The sequence below is a fragment of the Danio rerio genome, chromosome 23 (assembly GCF_052040795.2).
Source record: "Danio rerio strain M-AB ecotype USA chromosome 23, GRCz13ab, whole genome shotgun sequence".
NCBI classification, from domain to species: domain Eukaryota; kingdom Metazoa; phylum Chordata; class Actinopteri; order Cypriniformes; family Danionidae; genus Danio; species Danio rerio.
Window position 1 is genome coordinate 17362949 of NC_141043.1, and position 25625 is coordinate 17388573.

General features: G+C 36.4%; 5 protein-coding genes across 12 annotated transcripts in view; 4 read left to right on the forward strand and 1 right to left on the reverse strand.

The window, feature by feature from the left end:
- sulf2b (sulfatase 2b) overlaps positions 1–25625 on the reverse strand; it is a 544470-nt gene that overhangs the window by 460841 nt on the left and 58004 nt on the right. The window lies entirely within an intron of this gene.
- On the forward strand, positions 4821–8113 carry LOC141380596 (uncharacterized). The gene is made up of 2 exons (XM_087306690.2): positions 4821–5303; positions 5385–8113. The coding sequence occupies exons 1-2, from the start codon at positions 4856–4858 to the stop codon at positions 7751–7753; spliced, it is 2817 nt and encodes a 938-aa protein (XP_087162816.1). The 5' UTR covers positions 4821–4855; the 3' UTR covers positions 7754–8113.
- On the forward strand, positions 8310–11553 carry LOC137489179 (uncharacterized). Of its 2 annotated transcripts, XR_015523309.1 has the most exons (3): positions 8310–10446; positions 11004–11210; positions 11317–11553. XR_015523309.1 is itself a non-coding variant. In XM_087306750.1 (2 exons), the coding sequence occupies exon 1, from the start codon at positions 8937–8939 to the stop codon at positions 10404–10406; it is 1470 nt and encodes a 489-aa protein (XP_087162876.1). In that variant the 5' UTR covers positions 8310–8936; the 3' UTR covers positions 10407–10446; positions 11317–11553. The 2 variants fall into 2 exon arrangements, 1 of the variants encoding a protein (XP_087162876.1); XM_087306750.1 differs by lacking the exon at positions 11004–11210.
- Positions 14423–17865, forward strand: LOC137489180 (uncharacterized). 2 transcript variants are annotated; one of them, XR_015523308.1, is made up of 3 exons: positions 14423–16758; positions 17316–17522; positions 17629–17865. XR_015523308.1 is itself a non-coding variant. In XM_087306749.1 (2 exons), exon 1 carries the CDS (start codon positions 15249–15251, stop codon positions 16716–16718), a length of 1470 nt encoding a protein of 489 aa, XP_087162875.1. In that variant the 5' UTR covers positions 14423–15248; the 3' UTR covers positions 16719–16758; positions 17629–17865. The 2 variants fall into 2 exon arrangements, 1 of the variants encoding a protein (XP_087162875.1); XM_087306749.1 differs by lacking the exon at positions 17316–17522.
- On the forward strand, positions 20776–24216 carry LOC137489182 (uncharacterized). 2 transcript variants are annotated; one of them, XR_015523310.1, is made up of 3 exons: positions 20776–23109; positions 23667–23873; positions 23980–24216. XR_015523310.1 is itself a non-coding variant. In XM_087306751.1 (2 exons), the coding sequence occupies exon 1, from the start codon at positions 21600–21602 to the stop codon at positions 23067–23069; it is 1470 nt and encodes a 489-aa protein (XP_087162877.1). In that variant the 5' UTR covers positions 20776–21599; the 3' UTR covers positions 23070–23109; positions 23980–24216. The 2 variants fall into 2 exon arrangements, 1 of the variants encoding a protein (XP_087162877.1); XM_087306751.1 differs by lacking the exon at positions 23667–23873.

Below are 25625 nucleotides of genomic sequence, written 5' to 3' on the forward strand. Positions count from 1 at the left end.
GATGATTGCCAGTAAAAATCCAATTCACAATGATCCAATCAGACGACTCCTAAACTACTATAAATACCCTGGATTACATTCCACTGCTATCTTCGTTTTAAAGAGTTCTCCCTTCCACCCCTACTCCTCCTCCTTTTTAGATCCTCCCACTTTTTAAAAACATGCAACTTAAGTTAATTGAATCCAAATCCAAATCTGCACCATAGACATGCTTCTAGTATGTACTCCAAAGAGCAACCACTTACTGTTCATTGGTTACTACAGCAGGGGAGTTCTCGAGATCTACCTGGGCTCAAACTCCCCTCCCGCCTTGCAACGGGAGGGAGCCCTGGGCTCGAGGATCTTATGAGCTCAGGGCTCTCTCCCAGGACATCATGCCAAACAAGCTTTATAATCAATCATCAGCTAAGTGTGAACTCTTGAAGTAATTTAAAAACAGAACGCTACTTGTAAATTGTAATAATATTTCACCACTTGATCAAGTAATAGAAGCATTGGTGAGCAGAATGAGCTTCTTTTAAAATATTAAACAATCTTTCAGATCCCACACATAGTAGTAGTGTGTGTGCATAAAAAAATTTTTTAAAAAGGATGTAGGAAAGAAGAAGCAGGAAGGAAAGTTAAGCCAAAAGCTGGGTCACTCATTTTTATTCTCAATGTTTCTCTTGTTTCATGGCCCCGTTCACCCTCAATCAAAAGGCGAAAAAGCACTTGAATCCTGTGGTGAATTAAAGCTTTGGCCCCTATTGCTTCATCAGCTGTGAGTTCAGCAAAGCGCACTGCATGAGAATCTGTCCTATAGTGCTGCACGCTGTGAAGGCAGTTTTGAGAAGCATGCCGTAAACTGAGTGTTAATCACTACAGGAAGAGCCAGAAACAGTCCACACTCCTCTGTGTGTTTACTTAGATGCCATGGAGTGCTTGTATTTTAGGACATATTGGAAGTCTATGGGATTAAAATCCTGCCAAATACATTCGGGTCGCAGATTAAAAGTAATAAGCCTAAATACCAAAAGTGAGATAGTGTGTAAAAATATAACACGCAAAAGCTAAATGCAGAATAAGAAAGATTGCATACTGAAAGATAATGAGCGTGAATTGAAAATCAAAATCTGTTTAGAATTAGAAAGACACTTAAACCGGAATTCAACGTTTTCCTCTAACTGCAAACGAAATCAGTTTTTTACATTCATAATTGAATGTTTTGTGTGCTTACAGTGTTTTTCCCTTCGCTCATTACAATATTATGTGCTTTCGTTTCCAAAAGATGCAATTCGAGTTTTATATAAATCACAGGTGGGCTTCAGCACCATAATTGGTCCACTAGTCAAGATTGACAATTGCTCCACTAGCCAATCAGATGAAGGGGGAGATTACGTCATTCCAATGCAACTCATCGCTACTCAATGTTCAAATGTCCAGATTCTAAATTGTTAAAGTGTGCATTTTATTCAAAGGTTACAAAAGTGAATGCTGCATGTATTTCACCAAATTCACAGAAAAATATTCTTAAAAATTTCTCTTAAACAAAAAAAAAAACAAGAAAAATACATACATACATACACACACACACACACACACACACACACACACACACACACACACACACACACACACACTTTATTAGGTACATCTGTTCAACTGCTCGTTAACGCACATTTCTAATCAACCCAATCACATGGCAGCAACTCAATGCATTTAAGCATGAAGACATGGTCAAGACAATCTGCTGCAGTTCAAACCAAGCATCAAAATGGAGAAGAAAGGTGATTTAAGTGATTTTGAACATGGCATGGTTGTTGGTGCCAGCTGTGCTGGTCTGAGTATTTCAGAAACAGCTGAGATTTTCACTCACAACCATCTCTAGGATTAACAGAGAATGGTCAGAAAAAGGGAAATTTTGTTAGCTCTCTGGCTGCAAATGCCTTGTTGATGCCAGAGGTCAGAGGAGAATGGTCAGACTGGTTAGAAAAAGAACAATAACTCAAATAACCACTCGATACAACTGCATATCTGTGCAAAACACATCCAACCTTGAGGCAGATGGGCTACAGCAGCAGTAGACCACGACGGGTGCCACTCCTGTCAGCTAAGAACAGGAAACTGAAGCTAAAAGTCACACAGGCTAACCAAAATTGGACAATAGAATATTGGAAATACGTTGCCTGGTCTGATGTGTTGTGATCAATTTTAAGAATTTGGCTTCAACAACATAAAAGCATGGATCCATCCTGCCTTGTATGAACGGGAAATTTGCATAATTTCTACTTCAGTTTTCAATGTCATGTGATCTTTCAGAAATCATTAAAATATGGTGATATGATGCTCAGGATTATTTAGTATCATCAGTTTTGTGATAAGCTATGATGCACTGTCTTTATGAGTTTTTTTTTTTTTTTTTTTATGAATAAAGGTGTATTTTGAAGCAAAAAACATTTGTAATCACTTTTAACCACGTCAATGTTTCATTAATACAACATTACTACAATTTAACTTGAAATAATGTGAAACAGAACAAAGTACAGTGCATAAATGAGTACACCACATTTTGAAAATGAATATTTTTATCCATTTCTCAGTCAATATAGACAATATATTATGTAATATATTATTTGTAGGTGCAAGTTAACAAAACAGATTTATTGAACAGGTTTTAGTTACTGAACATCTCTATACATAGAAATTTTATTTCATGCAAAACATTCAAAAAAAAAAAAACTACGAAACTACAAAACATGTATTTCTCCTGATTTATGCCCTTTTTAATATTTTTTTTTTTATATTTGCTCTAACATACAAGTTTAGGTTATTAATTTATTTTCAGACTGATATTGCAAAGTATTTTGTTATATTAGCTCCAGATTTGGCTTCAGTACTGATTAATAATGTATATGCACAAATATAATACTGCAAAGCTTCTAATAAAAAAATATTCATTTAAATGAGAGATGTGTGAGAGGCCTACTCATATATGCTGAGCACTATAAAATCTGATCTTGGAGGTGATACTTATGTGATACTAAATGTGATACAAATTAATATTTCTTCAAAATTTAGGTATTTAGCGTTTTTATTTTATTTGATTATTAGTTGAAATAAGTGAACTCCATCTGTCTTTTTTACTTGCACAAGATCTATTTAAAAATGTCCCATTAATATTCAGATAGACACTTCTATACAGCTTAAAATGACATTTAAAAGCTTAACTAGGTTAATTAGGTTAACTAGGCATGTTAGGGTAATTAGGAAAGTTACTGTATAACGATGGTTTGCTCTGTAGACTATCGGGGAAAAAACTGCTTAAAGGGGCTAATAATATTGACCTTAAAATGTTTTTTTTTTTTTTTTTAAGCTGCTTTTATTCTAGCTGAAGTAAGACAAATAAAACTTTCTCCAGAATACGAAATATTATCAGACATACTGTGAAAATGTCCTTGCTTCAACTTGAAGAAATGTAATTCTTAATAAAAATTGTACATATATAATTATGTTTGGCCTTTTACACATTTTTTAAAATATGTGGCTAAGAAATAGCTATTAACTTGGGGAGACAGTGAAAAATTTAGCAGGGCAAATAATCTGAACCACTGGCCGATTGAGCCAGTAGAAAAAAAAAAAAATAAATAAATGAATAATTAAATATATATATATATATATATATATATATATATATATATATATATATATATATATATATATATATATATATAAAAGTGCTATAAGAGGAGAAGCACTTTAGCAGCATCTAGAACAGCAGCCTGTAAGTACATTTAAGATTTGTTTCAGTTGTTGTGTATGGTTTGAGGACTTGTTTCCAGCTGTTTGTGTAAAGTTGTAGGACATTTAAACTTGCTTTCAGTTGTGTATAATACTAGAAGTTGTTTAGCCACTGTTTCCTTGGTTACTATAAGAGCTTGTGTAGCGAACGCAGACGCGGTTCGCGTCGTCCGCCTCAGTTTCGGCCCTTGTTTTGACTCGGGAGGCGTGTCCAAACGCCAGGTAACCACTATATAGTGAGCACGGTAGCATTAGTCGGCAGGAGAAGCACTTTAGCAGCATCTAGAACAGCAGCCTGTAAGTACATTTAAGATTTGTTTCAGTTGTTGTGTATGGTTTGAGGACTTGTTTCCAGCTGTTTGTGTAAAGTTGTAGGACATTTAAACTTGCTTTCAGTTGTGTATAATACTAGAAGTTGTTTAGCCACTGTTTCCTTGGTTACTATAAGAGCTTGTGTAGCGAACGCAGACGCGGTTCGCGTCGTCCGCCTCAGTTTCGGCCCTTGTTTTGACTCGGGAGGCGTGTCCAAACGCCAGGTAACCACTATATAGTGAGCACGGTAGCATTAGTCGGCAGGAGAAGCACTTTAGCAGCATCTAGAACAGCAGCCTGTAAGTACATTTAAGATTTGTTTCAGTTGTTGTGTATGGTTTGAGGACTTGTTTCCAGCTGTTTGTGTAAAGTTGTAGGACATTTAAACTTGCTTTCAGTTGTGTATAATACTAGAAGTTGTTTAGCCACTGTTTCCTTGGTTACTATAAGAGCTTGTGTAGCGAACGCAGACGCGGTTCGCGTCGTCCGCCTCAGTTTCGGCCCTTGTTTTGACTCTCGAGGCGTGTCCAGCTGAATTCAATCAGCTAGTGCTTTAGGGGTTATATAAACAACTAGTTCACCGCGGCAGCGGTCGCGGCAGCCTCGTGTGAAGACCGCCTCGTGTGAAGACCGACGAGGGTAAAGACCATCGACTCTACCTGCGCGACTCCACCGAGCAAAGACACCGACAAAGCACTTGAGTACTTTACTTTGTTGTTTTACTTTACACTTATATTTTTTTTTTTGTTGTCAGTGCACTTTTATTATGTGTTTTCTAATTCCTGTTGTTACTAACACTCGCAAAACACGGGAGGTACGCTGCAGGCGTAATCCTCACAACCTTCGTTCAATACATGTATCTACTATTTCACAACTCTCTCTCTCCGTGGGCCTCTGGAATTGTCAATCAGCTGTTAACAAGGCTGATTTTATTACCTCCATAGCTACATATTCTGACTATAATCTCATGGCTCTAACTGAGACCTGGTTGAGGCCGGAGGACACTGCTACACATGCTACTCTTTCTGCTAATTTCTCTTTTTCCCACACTCCTCGTCAGACAGGGAGAGGGGGTGGGACTGGACTACTAATTTCCAAAGAATGGAAATTTACTCTGATACCGTCCCTGCCAACAATCAGCTCCTTTGAATTCCATGCAGTCACCATTATCCACCCCTTCTACATAAATGTGGTTGTCATCTACCGCCCACCAGGTAAATTAGGTCACTTCCTAGATGAACTGGATGTTCTTCTCTCATCTTTTTCTAATTTTGCCGCTCCCTTATTGGTGCTAGGTGACTTCAACATTTACGTTGACAAACCGCAAGCTGCAGACTTTCAGACTCTGCTTGCCTCTTTTGACCTAAAAAGAGCACCTACTTCTGCTACCCACAAATCAGGTAATCAGCTAAACCTTATTTACACACGACACTGCTTCACTGATCAAACAATAGTAACTCCACTACAAATATCTGATCATTTCCTTCTGTCTCTCAACATCCACATTACTCCTGAGCCGCCACACACTCCAACACTGGTTACCTTTCGCAGAAACCTACGATCTCTCTCACCCAATAGACTATCCACCATTGTTTCAGACTCTCTTCCTCCATCTCGCAAACTCGCTGCACTTGATTCGAACAGTGCCACTAATACACTCTGCTCCACACTAGCATCATGTCTAGACCGATTATGTCCTCTTGCATCCAGGCCAGCCCGTGCCAGTCCTCCTGCACCCTGGCTCTCGGATGCTCTCCGTGAGCATCGCTCAAAACTTCGGGCTGCAGAGAGAATTTGGCGGAAAACTAAAAATCCTGCACACCTCTTAACATACCAAACTCTTCTGTCCTCTTTCTCAGCTGAGGTTACTTCTGCAAAGCAGACGTATTACCGTCTGAAAATCAACAATGCCACTAATCCTCGCCTACTTTTTAAAACATTTTCCTCCCTCCTCTATCCTCCTCCTCCACCCGCATCCTCCACACTTACTACTGATGACTTTGCTACATTCTTCTGCACCAAAACTGCAAAAATCAGTGCTCAATTTGCTGCACCTACAACAAACACGCAAGATACAACACCAACACCACACACACTCACCTCCTTTTCTCAGCTCTCTGAGTCTGAGGTGTCCAAACTTGTGCTATCTAGCCATGCAACCACCTGTCCACTCGATCCCATTCCCTCTCATCTCTTGCAAGCCATCTCTCCTGCAGTCATACCAACACTGACTCACATAATTAACACATCTCTTGACTCTGGTTTATTCCCCACTACATTTAAGCAGGCTAGGGTAACCCCACTGCTAAAGAAACCCAACCTGGACCATACGCTACTTGAAAACTACAGACCAGTATCCCTGCTTCCATTCATGGCCAAGATTCTGGAGAAAGTAGTGTTCAGTCAAGTCCTGGACTTTCTTACTCAAAACAATCTCATGGACAACAAGCAATCCGGCTTTAAGAAAGGCCACTCAACTGAGACTGCCCTGCTCTCGGTCGTGGAGGATCTCAGACTGGCTAAAGCAGACTCTAAATCATCAGTCCTCATTTTGCTGGACTTGTCAGCTGCTTTTGACACTGTCAACCACCAGATCCTGCTATCTACGCTTGAGTCACTGGGCGTTGCGGGCACTGTTATACAATGGTTTAGATCTTACCTCTCTGACAGGTCATTCAGGGTGTCTTGGAGGGGAGAGGTGTCCAACCTACAGCATCTAAACACTGGGGTACCTCAAGGCTCTGTTCTTGGGCCACTTCTCTTCTCCATCTACACATCATCTCTAGGACCAGTCATCCAGAGACATGGATTCTCCTACCACTGCTATGCTGATGACACCCAGCTATACCTCTCTTTTCATCCTGATGATCCCTCGGTTCCAGCTCGTATCTCAGCCTGCCTGTTGGATATTTCACACTGGATGAAAGATCATCATCTTCAGCTGAACCTCGCAAAAACGGAAATGCTTGTAGTTTCTGCCAACCCGACTCTACACCATAACTTTTCAATCCAGATGGATGGGGCAACCATTACTGCATCCAAAATGGTGAAAAGCCTTGGAGTAACGATTGATGACCAACTAAACTTCTCTGACCACATTTCTAGAACTGCTCGATCGTGCAGATTCGCACTCTATAACATCAGAAAGATCCGACCCTTCTTATCTGAACATGCAGCTCAACTCCTTGTTCAAGCTCTTGTTCTCTCCAAACTGGATTACTGCAACTCTCTACTAGCTGGGCTTCCAGCTAACTCTATCAAGCCTCTTCAACTGCTCCAGAATGCAGCAGCACGAGTTGTCTTCAATGAACCTAAACGAGCACATGTCACTCCACTGCTAGTCCGTTTGCACTGGCTGCCAGTTGCTGCTCGCATCAAATTCAAAACTCTGATGTTTGCCTACAAAGTGACTTCTGGCCTAGCACCTTCTTATCTGCACTCACTTCTGCAGATCTATGTGCCCTCCAGAAACTTGCGCTCTGTGAATGAACGTCGCCTCGTGGTTCCATCCCAAAGAGGGAAAAAATCACTTTCGCGAACGCTCACGCTCAATCTGCCCAGTTGGTGGAATGAACTCCCTAACTGCATCAGAACAGCAGAGTCACTCGCTATTTTCAAGAAACGACTAAAAACTCAACTATTTAGTCTCCACTTCACTTCCTAAGCTGCAATTGCCTCTTTGAATATCACACTAATTGTAAAAAAAAAAAAAAAAAAAAAAAAAAAAAAAAAAAAAAAAACTACTAACACTTCCCTTCTTAGACTTTACAGACCTGAAACTTGCCTTTAGTACTTATTCATTGTTGCTCTTGGTTGTGTAAATTGCTTCCTTGTCCTCATTTGTAAGTCGCTTTGGATAAAAGCGTCTGCTAAATGACTAAATGTAAATGTAAATGTAAATATATATATATAATACAATGCTGTAGAAAAATAAGAAAATAACAACTGTATATGCATTTTTGTTAACATTTAAACATTTAAATAAGTATTTTATATAAACTTTTTTTTTTTATGTCAGACGGTTCAACCTTTTAAAATTGATAAGAGAAAAAGATGGGCCCTGAAGAGAAAAAGGTTGAGAACCCCTGACTTCAACTATTAAAAATGTAAATAAAAGTCACTTTTTCTAACTTTTCAAGAATAAAAGTGGTTGGAAGGAAGATCAAGGTACCATAATATAATTCTTCAAAAGCATAAATGAACAGGGAAAAATAAAATAAAAATCAAAAACATGTCAAAATACACACAAAATATAAAAAACTGCTAATTTAGGGACTTTTTTTTACAGTTATTATTCCTATTTAAAAATATTGTGTTGAAGTTTAGTATTATTTTTACTGTACTAAAAAAACTTACAACAATAAATGTGATAATGTTATAATTTTGTAGTGGTTGCTGTAAAAATATAAATCTTATCTATTTCTTTTTACTGTAACTGTACAGCAAATGTTACACAATTAAAAATAAATTATTAATAAAATAAACAAAAAAAAATCAAAATAATATATAAACAAAATAACAAATAAAAAAAAATCATAAATGTCCACTAACAATGTTAACACACACACTACTGGTTTTAACTGAATCGTCAAAGCCAGAGTGTTGCAGAGTGCCACATCACAGGCCTAGAGTTTTGAATGTCAACACTGATGACATCACAGGCCAACATTCCGACATTCTGACATTCTAAACAGCAGATGCCAGAATAGTAGAGGCAGCAGTCAGTGTCAGTTTGAAGTTTTAAAACAGTAATATCTGAAATCTTGACAGAGCGTTCATTCCAGCAGAATTTTATTTATTTATTTTTTTACATTTGTAGTTTAGCTGTAAATTCAATAGAAGTCAAGATGAATGGCAATGACCCTTTCAATGACGTCAACCTAATCGTTGTCAATCAAAATGATGGGTTGAACGTTGTTAATCAGGGGCCTCAAATTTTGATTTCTGTTACAATTCTTAGTGGGAATGTTAGACAGATTCTCCCAGATATACGCATACCACGTCGATTGACTGCTGCCAACTTTGATTTTTATTATGAATTGGTTGAAGCAGCTGTCCGTGAACTTGCTCAGTATTCCATGACACCTGGTCCTGAATACAATCCGTTGCTGGATTTGCTGGGCCAAAATGCAGATTACTGGTCTGTTGATGTTGATGCTGTTGGGGACTCTGCAGCCGTTGCGTTTTATCCTGTGTTTACTAATAGACCACAAGAACCCGTGGAGACACCTATAACTGAGTCCAGCACTGACGATTCTGGATCTGCAGATTCTGGGTCAACTTCTGATTCAGATTCTGGGTCCACTTCAGATTCAGATTCTGGGTCCACTTCAGATTCTGGGTCAACTTCTGAGTCAGATTCTGGGTCCACCTCCGATTCTGGGTCAACTTCTAATTCAGATTCGGGGTCAACTTTTGATTATGAATCACCTGACCAAAGCTTGGGCTTGAGACAGGGTCTTAAAAGAAAAAGACAGACAAGTGAAAGGTCAGAAAACAGAAAACAGAAAAGGAGGAGATCCGTCTACCTCTTGGATTCTGATTCTTCGAGTGATTCACCTCAAGCATCCTTTCAAGAAACATCCAGAGATGATGAACAGCCTGGACCTTCTCATCAGGCCAACAACACTGAGAATATGGCACCTGATATCCAAACCTTTGGAGGTCAGGCTGAAATGAGACGGGGTCTAAAAAGAAAAAGACAGACCTCTGACAGGTCAGAGAACAGTGAACAGAATAGAAGGAGATCAGTCCACCTCTCTGATTCTGATTCTTCGAGTAATTTTTCTCAAGCTTCCTTTCAAGCAACACCCAGAGATGGCGAACAGCCTGGACCTTCTTATCAGGCCAACAAAACAGAAAATATGACACCTGATATCCAATCCTTGAAAAGTGAGGGAGGTCTTAAAAGAAAAAGAGACAACAGATCAGAGAGCAGAGAACTGAAAAAGAGGAGCTCAGTCCAGCTGTCTGATACTTCAGATGATTCCCTCAGTCCATCTAAAAGTAATAAACAGCTTGAATCTTCTCACAAAAACCAAGATGAGTCGAGCCATGGAGAGAAAAGAAAAAGAAATGAAAAAACTTCTGGCAAGAGGAAGAGGAGGAGATCTGAGCAGCTCTCTGATTCCGATCCTTCAAGTGCTTCCTTCAGCTCAGTCTCTTCATCCCTTAGAGAAGAGACAACGGACGATGACCAGCCTGGACCTTCTCATCAGGTTAAGACAAGAAAAAAATGCAAAAAGAAAAAGACCTTCAGCAAGCCAGAATTTGGAGAGTGGGAATGGAGTCCAGTCAGCAGCTCAGATTCAGACTGAAGTGCTTATCGCCAGAGTTTTTACCGTCTCCACAAATTTGGTAGGTGTATGCTGATTTATTCTTTACCTTTGTGTCCTTGGCTTGTTACGTAAGATATTGTTGTCAATCCTACTTCTTCTTGTTTTAGAAAACATGCTATGTCTACTTTTCAAACTTATACTACATTCTACACCAAATACATCTTTATTAATTAACAGTCACTCAGACATCTTGACCAAATGGTTAAACCCTATCTGCCAATCCACTTATTGATTAGCCTCGCACATCACCCATGTTTATAGTTTGTTAACACTTTTTAGCTGCGTTTGTGGGTCTAATTGAATTTTTGTCCAACACGCAATGTGTCATCTGTGATTTTTGCAGTTGGAACACAAATGGTTCTGCACTTTGAATTTCTACTAGAAATACTAAGCGGGAACCTTTGTTATACCAATTTCAGCATACTATGATTTAGGACATACTACTTCTATACTTGATGACTATTTAAAATTAAAATAGTATTCATATTGAAACACAGCACTAGTCCAAGTTTTCAAAACTGTGGCCTGTCATTATTATATTGTAAATAAAACAATTCTATATTGTGTTCTTTTTAGAAAAGTTGTATAAAAGCTGCAGTTCTCTGCAGTCCCCTGAGCCCTAATTGTATTATGAGGTCGAGTGCCAGACAGATGTACTCACTAAAGATGCAACATCATGTCCCAAAGAGCATCCACAAATCACACCTGGAAACCTGGAGCAAATAAACCCAAGAAGATGTGCATTGATCACAGACAATTGTGATGCATGGCACATAGAAAAATGTACAGTATTTTTCATAACAGAACTTCTATTTCAAACTGTAGTTTAATAGTTACCTTCCATTTACCTGTCATTCATCCTAACTCTGTATATTTTTGGATTGTTTAGGTGCTGCTAACAAATCTACCCACTTGCCAAGATGAAGAGTTGCAGTGAAGCTGGCGCTTGGAAACAGACCATCGTAATCTATTACTACTTGTGTTGTTATTTTTATCAACACTTTAAAATGATTTGTAAATTCTATTTAATGTAATATTTACATGAACTAAGCATGATAAGTCTTGTACAGCATGTATTATTCATATTGTAACATTTTCTGTTGCATTATTAAAGGCTCATATTTGACCACTTTTGCAAGATGTAAGTCTTTAGTGTCCACAGAATGTGTCTGTAAAGTTTCAACTCAAAATACCCATCAGATTATGTATTATACAATGCAGAATAAGTATATTTTAAGCTCAAAGCAAAGTGTTGCTGTTTTTGTAGCCTGTGTCTTTAACTGCAAATGAGCTGGTTTATAATTTACAAACAAAATTATTTGCAGGCATTTATTGACAAAAAAATTACCTAAATATAGTAAAATAACAATATAACAATGTAAATTGGTGTCTATAAATTGTAAATATATAAGTTAAAACAGTGTTAAGAATGTTTAAAATTTTTGAAACTTTTTTATGTCTTGTTTTATTAGATTGAATTACAGTACTTAGACAACAACAATTAAACATTTAGTCAATTTTACATATCACCTAGATCTTGTCTGATGCAGAAGTTTTTCACAGTAAAAACAAAATCTATAAAATTAACAGTAAAAAATATTTTTTTAACTTTTAACGGTACTTTTCAAATTTTTTGATAACTTACCATCATTCATACTTCTTCTTTTCTTCAACACAACTTAACTTTGCTGCACAGACAAAAACAAAACCATAAGTAGATGTGAATGAGAAACTCATATAATGAACCAAAGCTCATCACAAACAACTTTTTTCCCACAGAGACTAAACATTCATTCATTCATTCATTCATTTTCTTGTCGACTTAGTCCCTTTATTGATCCAGGGTCGCCACAGCGGAATGAACCGCCAACTTATCCAACAAGTTTTTACGCAGCGGATGCCATTCCAGCCGCAACCCATCCCTGGGAAACATCCACACACACACACACACACACACTCATACACTACTGACAATTTAGCCTACCCAATTCACCTGTACCGCATGTCTTTGGACTGTGGGGGAAACCGGAGCACCCAGAGGGAACCCAGAGGGAACCCACAAGAACGCAGGGAAAACATGCAAACTCCACACAGAAACGCCAACTGAGCTGAGGCTCGAACCAGAGACATTCTTGCTGAGAGGCGACAGCACTACCTACTGCGTCGCTGCTTTGCCCGAGACTAAACATATTAATATAAAAAAGGCGCTCACTCTTATTCATTCATTCAATCATTTATCTTTGGCTTAGTCCCTTTATTCATCAAAGGTCACCACAGTGAAATGAACCGCCAACTTATCCAGCATATACAGCGAATGCCTTTTCAGCTGCAACCCAGTACTAGAAAACATCCATACACACTGATTCACACACACACACACACACACACGCACACACGCACACGCACACGCACACGCACACACACACACACACACACACACACACACACACACACACACACACACACAATGGCCATTTTAGGTTATTTAATTCACCTGTACCGCATGTCTTTGGACTGTGGAGAAAGCCGGAGGAAACCCAAACTCCACACAGAAATGATGGGACTCGAACAAGTGACCTTCTTGCTGTGAGGCAACAGTGCTAACCACTGAGCCCACTTAGTCACCCACTCAGTGTTATTCACAATGCTTTTAAATGGCATCATGATAAAACTAATAATCCATTATGTAATATATTATTTGTAGGTGCAAGTTAACAAAACAGATTTATTGAACAGGTTTTAGTTACTGAACATCTCTATACATAGAAATTTTATTTCATGCAAAACATTCAAAAACAAAAAAAAACTACGAAACTACAAAACATGTATTTCTCCTGATTTATGCTCTTTTTAATATTTTTTTTTTTTATATTTGCTCTAACATACAAGTTTAGGTTATTAATTTATTTTCAGACTGATATTGCAAAGTATTTTGTTATATTAGCTCCAGATTTGGCTTCAGTACTGATTAATAATGTATATGCACAAATATAATACTGCAAAGCTTCTAATAAAAAAATATTCATTTAAATGAGAGATGTGTGAGAGGCCTACTCATATATGCTGAGCACTATAAAATCTGATCTTGGAGGTGATACTTATGTGATACTAAATGTGATACAAATTAATATTTCTTCAAAATTTAGGTATTTAGCGTTTTTATTTTATTTGATTATTAGTTGAAATAAGTGAACTCCATCTGTCTTTTTTACTTGCACAAGATCTATTTAAAAATGTCCCATTAATATTCAGATAGACACTTCTATACAGCTTAAAATGACATTTAAAAGCTTAACTAGGTTAATTAGGTTAACTAGGCATGTTAGGGTAATTAGGAAAGTTACTGTATAACGATGGTTTGCTCTGTAGACTATCGGGGAAAACACTGCTTAAAAGGGCTAATAATATTGACCTTAAAATGTTTTTTTTTTTTTTTTTTTAAGCTGCTTTTATTTTAGCTGAAGTAAGACAAATAAAACTTTCTCCAGAATACGAAATATTATCAGACATACTGTGAAAATGTCCTTGCTTCAACTTGAAGAAATGTAATTCTTAATAAAAATTGTAAATATATAATTATGTTTGGCCTTTTACACATTTTTTTAAATATGTGGCTAAGAAATAGCTATTAACTTGGGGAGACAGTGAAAAATTTAGCAGGGCAAATAATCTGAACCACTGGCCGATTGAGCCAGTAGAAAAAAATAAATAAATAAATGAATAATTGAATATATATATATATATATATATATATATATATATATATATATATATATATATATATATATATATATATATATATATATATATACATATATATATATATATATATATATATATATATATATATATATATATATATATATATATATATATAAATATATATATAATACAATGCTGTAGAAAAATAAGAAAATAACAACTGTATATGTATTTTTGTTAACATTTAAACATTTAAATAAGCATTTTATATAAACTTTTTTTTTTTTAATGTCAGACGGTTCAACCTTTTAAAATTGATAAGAGAAAAAGATGGGCCCTGAAGAGAGAAAGGTTGAGAACCCCTGACTTCAACTATTAAAAATGTAAATAAGTCACTTTTTCTAACTTTTCAAGAATAAAAGTGGTTGGAAGGAAGATCAAGGTACCATAATATAATTCAAAAGCATAAATGAACAGGGAAAAATAAAATAAAAATCAAAAACATGTCAAAATACACACAAAATATAAAAAACTGCTAATTTAGGGACTTTTTTTTACAGTTATTATTCCTATTTAAAAATATTGTGTTGAAGTTTAGTATTATTTTTACTGTACTAAAAAAACTTACAACAATAAATGTGATAATGTTATAATTTTGTAGTGGTTGCTGTAAAAATATAAATCTTATCTATTTCTTTTTACTGTAACTGTACAGCAAATGTTACACAATTAAAAATAAATTATTAATAAAATAAACAAAAAAAAATCAAAATAATATATAAACAAAATAACAAATAAAAAAAAATCATAAATGTCCACTAACAATGTTAACACACACACTACTGGTTTTAACTGAATCGTCAGAGCCAGAGTGTTGCAGAGTGCCACATCACAGGCCTAGAGTTTTGAATGTCAACACTGATGACATCACAGGCCAACATTCCGACATTCTGACATTCTAAACAGCAGATGCCAGAATAGTAGAGGCAGCAGTCAGTGTCAGTTTGAAGTTTTAAAACAGTAATATCTGAAATCTTGACAGAGCGTTCATTCCAGCAGAATTTTATTTATTTATTTTTTTACATTTGTAGTTTAGCTGTAAATTCAATAGAAGTCAAGATGAATGGCAATGACCCTTTCAATGACGTCAACCTAATCGTTGTCAATCAAAATGATGGGTTGAACGTTGTTAATCAGGGGCCTCAAATTTTGATTTCTGTTACAATTCTTAGTGGGAATGTTAGACAGATTCTCCCAGATATACGCATACCACGTCGATTGACTGCTGCCAACTTTGATTTTTATTATGAATTGGTTGAAGCAGCTGTCCGTGAACTTGCTCAGTATTCCATGACACCTGGTCCTGAATACAATCCGTTGCTGGATTTGCTGGGCCAAAATGCAGATTACTGGTCTGTTGATGTTGATGCTGTTGGGGACTCTGCAGCCGTTGCGTTTTATCCTGTGTTTACTAATAGACCACAAGAACCCGTGGAGACACCTATAACTGAGTCCAGCACTGACGATTCTGGATCTGCAGATTCTGGGTCAACTTCTGATTCAGATTCTGGGTCCACTTCAGATTCAGATTCTGGGTCCACTTCAGATTCTGGGTCAACTTCTGAGTCAGATTCTGGGTCCACCTCCGATTCTGGGTCAACTTCTAATTCAGATTCGGGGTCAACTTTTGATTATGAATCACCTGACCAAAGCTTGGGCTTGAGACAGGGTCTTAAAAGAAAAAGACAGACAAGTGAAAGGTCAGAAAACAGAAAACAGAAAAGGAGGAGATCCGTCTACCTCTTGGATTCTGATTCTTCGAGTGATTCACCTCAAGCATCCTTTCAAGAAACATCCAGAGATGATGAACAGCCTGGACCTTCTCATCAGGCCAACAACACTGAGAATATGGCACCTGATATCCAAACCTTTGGAGATCAGGCTGAAATGAGACGGGGTCTAAAAAGAAAAAGACAGACCTCTGACAGGTCAGAGAACAGTGAACAGAATAGAAGGAGATCAGTCCACCTCTCTGATTCTGATTCTTCGAGTAATTTTTCTCAAGCTTCCTTTCAAGCAACACCCAGAGATGACGAACAGCCTGGACCTTCTTATCAGGCCAACAAAACAGAAAATATGACACCTGATATCCAATCCTTGAAAAGTGAGGGAGGTCTTAAAAGAAAAAGAGACAACAGATCAGAGAGCAGAGAACTGAAAAAGAGGAGCTCAGTCCAGCTGTCTGATACTTCAGATGATTCCCTCAGTCCATCTAAAAGTAATAAACAGCTTGAATCTTCTCACAAAAACCAAGATGAGTCGAGCCATGGAGAGAAAAGAAAAAGAAATGAAAAAACTTCTGGCAAGAGGAAGAGGAGGAGATCTGAGCAGCTCTCTGATTCCGATCCTTCAAGTGCTTCCTTCAGCTCAGTCTCTTCATCCCTTAGAGAAGAGACAACGGACGATGACCAGCCTGGACCTTCTCATCAGGTTAAGACAAGAAAAAAATGCAAAAAGAAAAAGACCTTCAGCAAGCCAGAATTTGGAGAGTGGGAATGGAGTCCAGTCAGCAGCTCAGATTCAGACTGAAGTGCTTATCGCCAGAGTTTTTACCGTCTCCACAAATTTGGTAGGTGTATGCTGATTTATTCTTTACCTTTGTGTCCTTGGCTTGTTACGTAAGATATTGTTGTCAATCCTACTTCTTCTTGTTTTAGAAAACATGCTATGTCTACTTTTCAAACTTATACTACATTCTACACCAAATACATCTTTATTAATTAACAGTCACTCAGACATCTTGACCAAATGGTTAAACCCTATCTGCCAATCCACTTATTGATTAGCCTCGCACATCACCCATGTTTATAGTTTGTTAACACTTTTTAGCTGCGTTTGTGGGTCTAATTGAATTTTTGTCCAACACGCAATGTGTCATCTGTGATTTTTGCAGTTGGAACACAAATGGTTCTGCACTTTGAATTTCTACTAGAAATACTAAGCGGGAACCTTTGTTATACCAATTTCAGCATACTATGATTTAGGACATACTACTTCTATACTTGATGACTATTTAAAATTAAAATAGTATTCATATTGAAACACAGCACTAGTCCAAGTTTTCAAAACTGTGGCCTGTCATTATTATATTGTAAATAAAACAATTCTATATTGTGTTCTTTTTAGAAAAGTTGTATAAAAGCTGCAGTTCTCTGCAGTCCCCTGAGCCCTAATTGTATTATGAGGTCGAGTGCCAGACAGATGTACTCACTAAAGATGCAACATCATGTCCCAAAGAGCATCCACAAATCACACCTGGAAACCTGGAGCAAATAAACCCAAGAAGATGTGCATTGATCACAGACAATTGTGATGCATGGCACATAGAAAAATGTACAGTATTTTTCATAACAGAACTTCTATTTCAAACTGTAGTTTAATAGTTACCTTCCATTTACCTGTCATTCATCCTAACTCTGTATATTTTTGGATTGTTTAGGTGCTGCTAACAAATCTACCCACTTGCCAAGATGAAGAGTTGCAGTGAAGCTGGCGCTTGGAAACAGACCATCGTAATCTATTACTACTTGTGTTGTTATTTTTATCAACACTTTAAAATGATTTGTAAATTCTATTTAATGTAATATTTACATGAACTAAGCATGATAAGTCTTGTACAGCATGTATTATTCATATTGTAACATTTTCTGTTGCATTATTAAAGGCTCATATTTGACCACTTTTGCAAGATGTAAGTCTTTAGTGTCCACAGAATGTGTCTGTAAAGTTTCAACTCAAAATACCCATCAGATTATGTATTATACAATGCAGAATAAGTATATTTTAAGCTCAAAGCAAAGTGTTGCTGTTTTTGTAGCCTGTGTCTTTAACTGCAAATGAGCTGGTTTATAATTTACAAACAAAATTATTTGCAGGCATTTATTGACAAAAAAATTACCTAAATATAGTAAAATAACAATATAACAATGTAAATTGGTGTCTATAAATTGTAAATATATAAGTTAAAACAGTGTTAAGAATGTTTAAAATTTTTGAAACTTTTTTATGTCTTGTTTTATTAGATTGAATTACAGTACTTAGACAACAACAATTAAACATTTAGTCAATTTTACATATCACCTAGATCTTGTCTGATGCAGAAGTTTTTCACAGTAAAAACAAAATCTATAAAATTAACAGTAAAAAATATTTTTTTAACTTTTAACGGTACTTTTCAAATTTTTTGATAACTTACCATCATTCATACTTCTTCTTTTCTTCAACACAACTTAACTTTGCTGCACAGACAAAAACAAAACCATAAGTAGATGTGAATGAGAAACTCATATAATGAACCAAAGCTCATCACAAACAACTTTTTTCCCACAGAGACTAAACATTCATTCATTCATTCATTCATTTTCTTGTCGACTTAGTCCCTTTATTGATCCAGGGTCGCCACAGCGGAATGAACCGCCAACTTATCCAACAAGTTTTTACGCAGCGGATGCCATTCCAGCCGCAACCCATCCCTGGGAAACATCCACACACACACACACACACACACACTCATACACTACTGACAATTTAGCCTACCCAATTCACCTGTACCGCATGTCTTTGGACTGTGGGGGAAACCGGAGCACCCAGAGGGAACCCAGAGGGAACCCACAAGAACGCAGGGAAAACATGCAAACTCCACACAGAAACGCCAACTGAGCTGAGGCTCGAACCAGAGACATTCTTGCTGAGAGGCGACAGCACTACCTACTGCGTCGCTGCTTTGCCCGAGACTAAACATATTAATATAAAAAAGGCGCTCACTCTTATTCATTCATTCAATCATTTATCTTTGGCTTAGTCCCTTTATTCATCAAAGGTCACCACAGTGAAATGAACCGCCAACTTATCCAGCATATACAGCGAATGCCTTTTCAGCTGCAACCCAGTACTAGAAAACATCCATACACACTGATTCACACACACACACACACACACACGCACACACGCACACGCACACGCACACACACACACACACACACACACACACACACACACAATGGCCATTTTAGGTTATTTAATTCACCTGTACCGCATGTCTTTGGACTGTGGAGAAAGCCGGAGGAAACCCAAACTCCACACAGAAATGATGGGACTCGAACAAGTGACCTTCTTGCTGTGAGGCAACAGTGCTAACCACTGAGCCCACTTAGTCACCCACTCAGTGTTATTCACAATGCTTTTAAATGGCATCATGATAAAACTAATAATCCATTATGTAATATATTATTTGTAGGTGCAAGTTAACAAAACAGATTTATTGAACAGGTTTTAGTTACTAAACATCTCTATACATAGAAATTTTATTTCATGCAAAACATTCAAAAACAAAAAAAAACTACGAAACTACAAAACATGTATTTCTCCTGATTTATGCTCTTTTTAATATTTTTTTTTTTATATTTGCTCTAACATACAAGTTTAGGTTATTAATTTATTTTCAGACTGATATTGCAAAGTATTTTGTTATATTAGCTCCAGATTTGGCTTCAGTACTGATTAATAATGTATATGCACAAATATAATACTGCAAAGCTTCTAATAAAAAAATATTCATTTAAATGAGAGATGTGTGAGAGGCCTACTCATATATGCTGAGCACTATAAAATCTGATCTTGGAGGTGATACTTATGTGATACTAAATGTGATACAAATTAATATTTCTTCAAAATTTAGGTATTTAGCGTTTTTATTTTATTTGATTATTAGTTGAAATAAGTGAACTCCATCTGTCTTTTTTACTTGCACAAGATCTATTTAAAAATGTCCCATTAATATTCAGATAGACACTTCTATACAGCTTAAAATGACATTTAAAAGCTTAACTAGGTTAATTAGGTTAACTAGGCATGTTAGGGTAATTAGGAAAGTTACTGTATAACGATGGTTTGCTCTGTAGACTATCGGGGAAAACACTGCTTAAAAGGGCTAATAATATTGACCTTAAAATGTTTTTTTTTTTTTTTTTAAGCTGCTTTTATTTTAGCTGAAGTAAGACAAATAAAACTTTCTCCAGAATACGAAATATTATCAGACATACTGTGAAAATGTCCTTGCTTCAACTTGAAGAAATGTAATTCTTAATAAAAATTGTAAATATATAATTATGTTTGGCCTTTTACACATTTTTTAAAATATGTGGCTAAGAAATAGCTATTAACTTGGGGAGACAGTGAAAAATTTAGCAGGGCAAATAATCTGAACCACTGGCCGATTGAGCCAGTAGAAAAAAAAAAATAAATAAATGAATAATTGAATATATATATATATATATATATATATATATATATATATATATATATATATATATATATATATATATATATATATATATATATATATGTATGTATATATATATATATATATATATATATATATATATATACACATACATATATATATATATATATATATATATATATATATATATATATATATATATATATATATATATATATATATAAATATATATATATAATACAATGCTGTAGAAAAATAAGAAAATAACAACTGTATATGTATTTTTGTTAACATTTAAACATTTAAATAAGCATTTTATATAAACTTTTTTTTTTTTTTAATGTCAGACGGTTCAACCTTTTAAAATTGATAAGAGAAAAAGATGGGCCCTGAAGAGAGAAAGGTTGAGAACCCCTGACTTCAACTATTAAAAATGTAAATAAGTCACTTTTTCTAACTTTTCAAGAATAAAAGTGGTTGGAAGGAAGATCAAGGTACCATAATATAATTCAAAAGCATAAATGAACAGGGAAAAATAAAATAAAAATCAAAAACATGTCAAAATACACACAAAATATAAAAAACTGCTAATTTAGGGACTTTTTTTACAGTTATTATTCCTATTTAAAAATATTATGTTGAAGTTTAGTATTATTTTTACTGTACTAAAAAAACTTACAACAATAAATGTAATAATGTTATAATTTTGTAGTGGTTGCTGTAAAAATATAAATCTCATCTATTTCTTTTTACTGTAACTGTACAGCAAATGTTACACAATTAAAAATAAATTATTAATAAAATAAACAAAAAAAATCAAAATAATATATAAGCAAAATAACAAATAAAAAAAAATCATAAATGTCCACTAACAATGTTAACACACACACTACTGGTTTTAACTGAATCGTCAAAGCCAGAGTGTTGCAGAGTGCCACATCACAGGCCTAGAGTTTTGAATGTCAACACTGATGACATCACAGGCCAACATTCCGACATTCTGACATTCAATACAGCAGATGCCAGAATAGTAGAGGCAGCAGTCAGTGTCAGTTTGAATTTTTAAAACAGTAATATCTGAAATCTTGACAGAGCGTTCATTCCAGCAGAATTTTATTTATTTATTTTTTTACATTTGTAGTTTAGCTGTAAATTCAATAGAAGTCAAGATGAATGGCAATGACCCTTTCAATGACGTCAACCTAATCGTTGTCAATCAAAATGATGGGTTGAACGTTGTTAATCAGGGGCCTCAAATTTTGATTTCTGTTACAATTCTTAGTGGGAATGTTAGACAGATTCTCCCAGATATACGCATACCACGTCGATTGACTGCTGCCAACTTTGATTTTTATTATGAATTGGTTGAAGCAGCTGTCCGTGAACTTGCTCAGTATCCCATGACACCTGGTCCTGAATACAATCCGTTGCTGGATTTGCTGGGCCAAAATGCAGATTACTGGTCTGTTGATGTTGATGCTGTTGGGGACTCTGCAGCCGTTGCGTTTTATCCTGTGTTTACTAATAGACCACAAGAACCCGTGGAGACACCTATAACTGAGTCCAGCACTGACGATTCTGGATCTGCAGATTCTGGGTCAACTTCTGATTCAGATTCTGGGACCACCTCAGATTCAGATTCTGGGTCCACTTCAGATTCTGGGTCAACTTCTGAGTCAGATTCTGGGTCCACCTCCGATTCTGGGTCAACTTCTAATTCAGATTCGGGGTCAACTTTTGATTATGAATCACCTGACCAAAGCTTGGGCTTGAGACAGGGTCTTAAAAGAAAAAGACAGACAAGTGAAAGGTCAGAAAACAGAAAACAGAAAAGGAGGAGATCCGTCTACCTCTTGGATTCTGATTCTTCGAGTGATTCACCTCAAGCATCCTTTCAAGAAACATCCAGAGATGATGAACAGCCTGGACCTTCTCATCAGGCCAACAACACTGAGAATATGGCACCTGATATCCAAACCTTTGGAGGTCAGGCTGAAATGAGACGGGGTCTAAAAAGAAAAAGACAGACCTCTGACAGGTCAGAGAACAGTGAACAGAATAGAAGGAGATCAGTCCACCTCTCTGATTCTGATTCTTCGAGTAATTTTTCTCAAGCTTCCTTTCAAGCAACACCCAGAGATGACGAACAGCCTGGACCTTCTAATCAGGCCAACAAAACAGAAAATATGACACCTGATATCCAATCCTTGAAAAGTGAGGGAGGTCTTAAAAGAAAAAGAGACAACAGATCAGAGAGCAGAGAACTGAAAAAGAGGAGCTCAGTCCAGCTGTCTGATACTTCAGATGATTCCCTCAGTCCATCTAAAAGTAACAAACAGCTTGAATCTTCTCACAAAAACCAAGATGAGTCGAGCCATGGAGAGAAAAGAAAAAGAAATGAAAAAACTTCTGGCAAGAGGAAGAGGAGGAGATCTGAGCAGCTCTCTGATTCCGATCCTTCAAGTGCTTCCTTCAGCTCAGTCTCTTCATCCCTTAGAGAAGAGACAACGGACGATGACCAGCCTGGACCTTCTCATCAGGTTAAGACAAGAAAAAAATGCAAAAAGAAAAAGACCTTCAGCAAGCCAGAATTTGGAGAGTGGGAATGGAGTCCAGTCAGCAGCTCAGATTCAGACTGAAGTGCTTATCGCCAGAGTTTTTACCGTCTCCACAAATTTGGTAGGTGTATGCTGATTTATTCTTTACCTTTGTGTCCTTGGCTTGTTACGTAAGATATTGTTGTCAATCCTACTTCTTCTTGTTTTAGAAAACATGCTATGTCTACTTTTCAAACTTATACTACATTCTACACCAAATACATCTTTATTAATTAACAGTCACTCAGACATCTTGACCAAATGGTTAAACCCTATCTGCCAATCCACTTATTGATTAGCCTCGCACATCACCCATGTTTATAGTTTGTTAACACTTTTTAGCTGCGTTTGTGGGTCTAATTGAATTTTTGTCCAACACGCAATGTGTCATCTGTGATTTTTGCAGTTGGAACACAAATGGTTCTGCACTTTGAATTTCTACTAGAAATACTAAGCGGGAACCTTTGTTATACCAATTTCAGCATACTATGATTTAGGACATACTACTTCTATACTTGATGACTATTTAAAATTAAAATAGTATTCATATTGAAACACAGCACTAGTCCAAGTTTTCAAAACTGTGGCCTGTCATTATTATATTGTAAATAAAACAATTCTATATTGTGTTCTTTTTAGAAAAGTTGTATAAAAGCTGCAGTTCTCTGCAGTCCCCTGAGCCCTAATTGTATTATGAGGTCGAGTGCCAGACAGATGTACTCACTAAAGATGCAACATCATGTCCCAAAGAGCATCCACAAATCACACCTGGAAACCTGGAGCAAATAAACCCAAGAAGATGTGCATTGATCACAGACAATTGTGATGCATGGCACATAGAAAAATGTACAGTATTTTTCATAACAGAACTTCTATTTCAAACTGTAGTTTAATAGTTACCTTCCATTTACCTGTCATTCATCCTAACTCTGTATATTTTTGGATTGTTTAGGTGCTGCTAACAAATCTACCCACTTGCCAAGATGAAGAGTTGCAGTGAAGCTGGCGCTTGGAAACAGACCATCGTAATCTATTACTACTTGTGTTGTTATTTTTATCAACACTTTAAAATGATTTGTAAATTCTATTTAATGTAATATTTACATGAACTAAGCATGATAAGTCTTGTACAGCATGTATTATTCATATTGTAACATTTTCTGTTGCATTATTAAAGGCTCATATTTGACCACTTTTGCAAGATGTAAGTCTTTAGTGTCCACAGAATGTGTCTGTAAAGTTTCAACTCAAAATACCCATCAGATTATGTATTATACAATGCAGAATAAGTATATTTTAAGCTCAAAGCAAAGTGTTGCTGTTTTTGTAGCCTGTGTCTTTAACTGAAAATTAGCTGGTTTATAATTTACAAACAAAATTATTTGCAGGCATTTATTGACAAAAAAATTACCTAAGTATAGTAAAATAACAATATAACAATGTAAATTGGTGTCTATAAATTGTAAATATATAAGTTAAAACAGTGTTAAGAATGTTTAAAATTTTTGAAACTTTTTTATGTCTTGTTTTATTAGATTGAATTACAGTACTTAGACAACAACAATTAAACATTTAGTCAATTTTACATATCACCTAGATCTTGTCTGATGCAGAAGTTTTTCACAGTAAAAACAAAATCTATAAAATTAACAGTAAAAAATATTTTTTAACTTTTAACGGTACTTTTAAATTTTTTGATAACTTACCATCATTCATACTTCTTCTTTTCTTCAACACAACTTAACTTTGCTGCACAGACAAAAACAAAACCATAAGTAGATGTGAATGAGAAACTCATATAATGAACCAAAGCTCATCACAAACAACTTTTTTCCCACAGAGACTAAACATTCATTCATTCATTCATTCATTTTCTTGTCGACTTAGTTCCTTTATTGATCCAGGGTCGCCACAGCGGAATGAACCGCCAACTTATCCAACAAGTTTTTACGCAGCGGATGCCATTCTTGCCGCAACCCATCCCTGGGAAACATCCACACACACATACACTACTGACAATTTAGCCTACCCAATTCACCTGTACCGCATGTCTTTGGACTGTGGGGGAAACCGGAGCACCCAGAGGGAACCCAGAGGGAACCCACGAGAACGCAGGGAAAACATGCAAACTCCACACAGAAACGCCAACTGAGCTGAGGCTCGAACCAGAGACATTCTTGCTGAGAGGCGACAGCACTACCTACTGCGTCGCTGCTTCGCCCGAGACTAAACATATTAATATAAAAAAGGCGCTCACTCTTATTCATTCATTCAATCATTTATCTTTGGCTTAGTCCCTTTATTCATCAAAGGTCACCACAGTGAAATGAACCGCCAACTTATCCAGCATATACAGCGAATGCCTTTTCAGCTGCAACCCAGTACTAGAAAACATCCATACACACTGATTCACACACACACAAACACGCGCACACGCACACGCACACGCACACGCACACACACACACACAATGGCCAATTTAGGTTATTTAATTCACCTGTACCGCATGTCTTTGGACTGTGGAGAAAGCCGGAGGAAACCCAAACTCCACACAGAAATGATGGGACTCGAACAAGTGACCTTCTTGCTGTGAGGCAA

Bases quoted from the DNA above. Each gene is read 5' to 3' on its own strand.
- LOC141380596 (XM_087306690.2), top strand. From the start codon at position 4,856: ATGTGTTTTCTAATTCCTGTTGTTACTAACACTCGCAAAACACGGGAG. The intron at 5,304-5,384 runs GTAAATTAGGTC...TATTGGTGCTAG, and splicing joins TGTCATCTACCGCCCACCAG to GTGACTTCAACATTTACGTT.
- LOC137489179 (XM_087306750.1), top strand. From the start codon at position 8,937: ATGAATGGCAATGACCCTTTCAATGACGTCAACCTAATCGTTGTCAAT.
- LOC137489180 (XM_087306749.1), top strand. From the start codon at position 15,249: ATGAATGGCAATGACCCTTTCAATGACGTCAACCTAATCGTTGTCAAT.
- LOC137489182 (XM_087306751.1), top strand. From the start codon at position 21,600: ATGAATGGCAATGACCCTTTCAATGACGTCAACCTAATCGTTGTCAAT.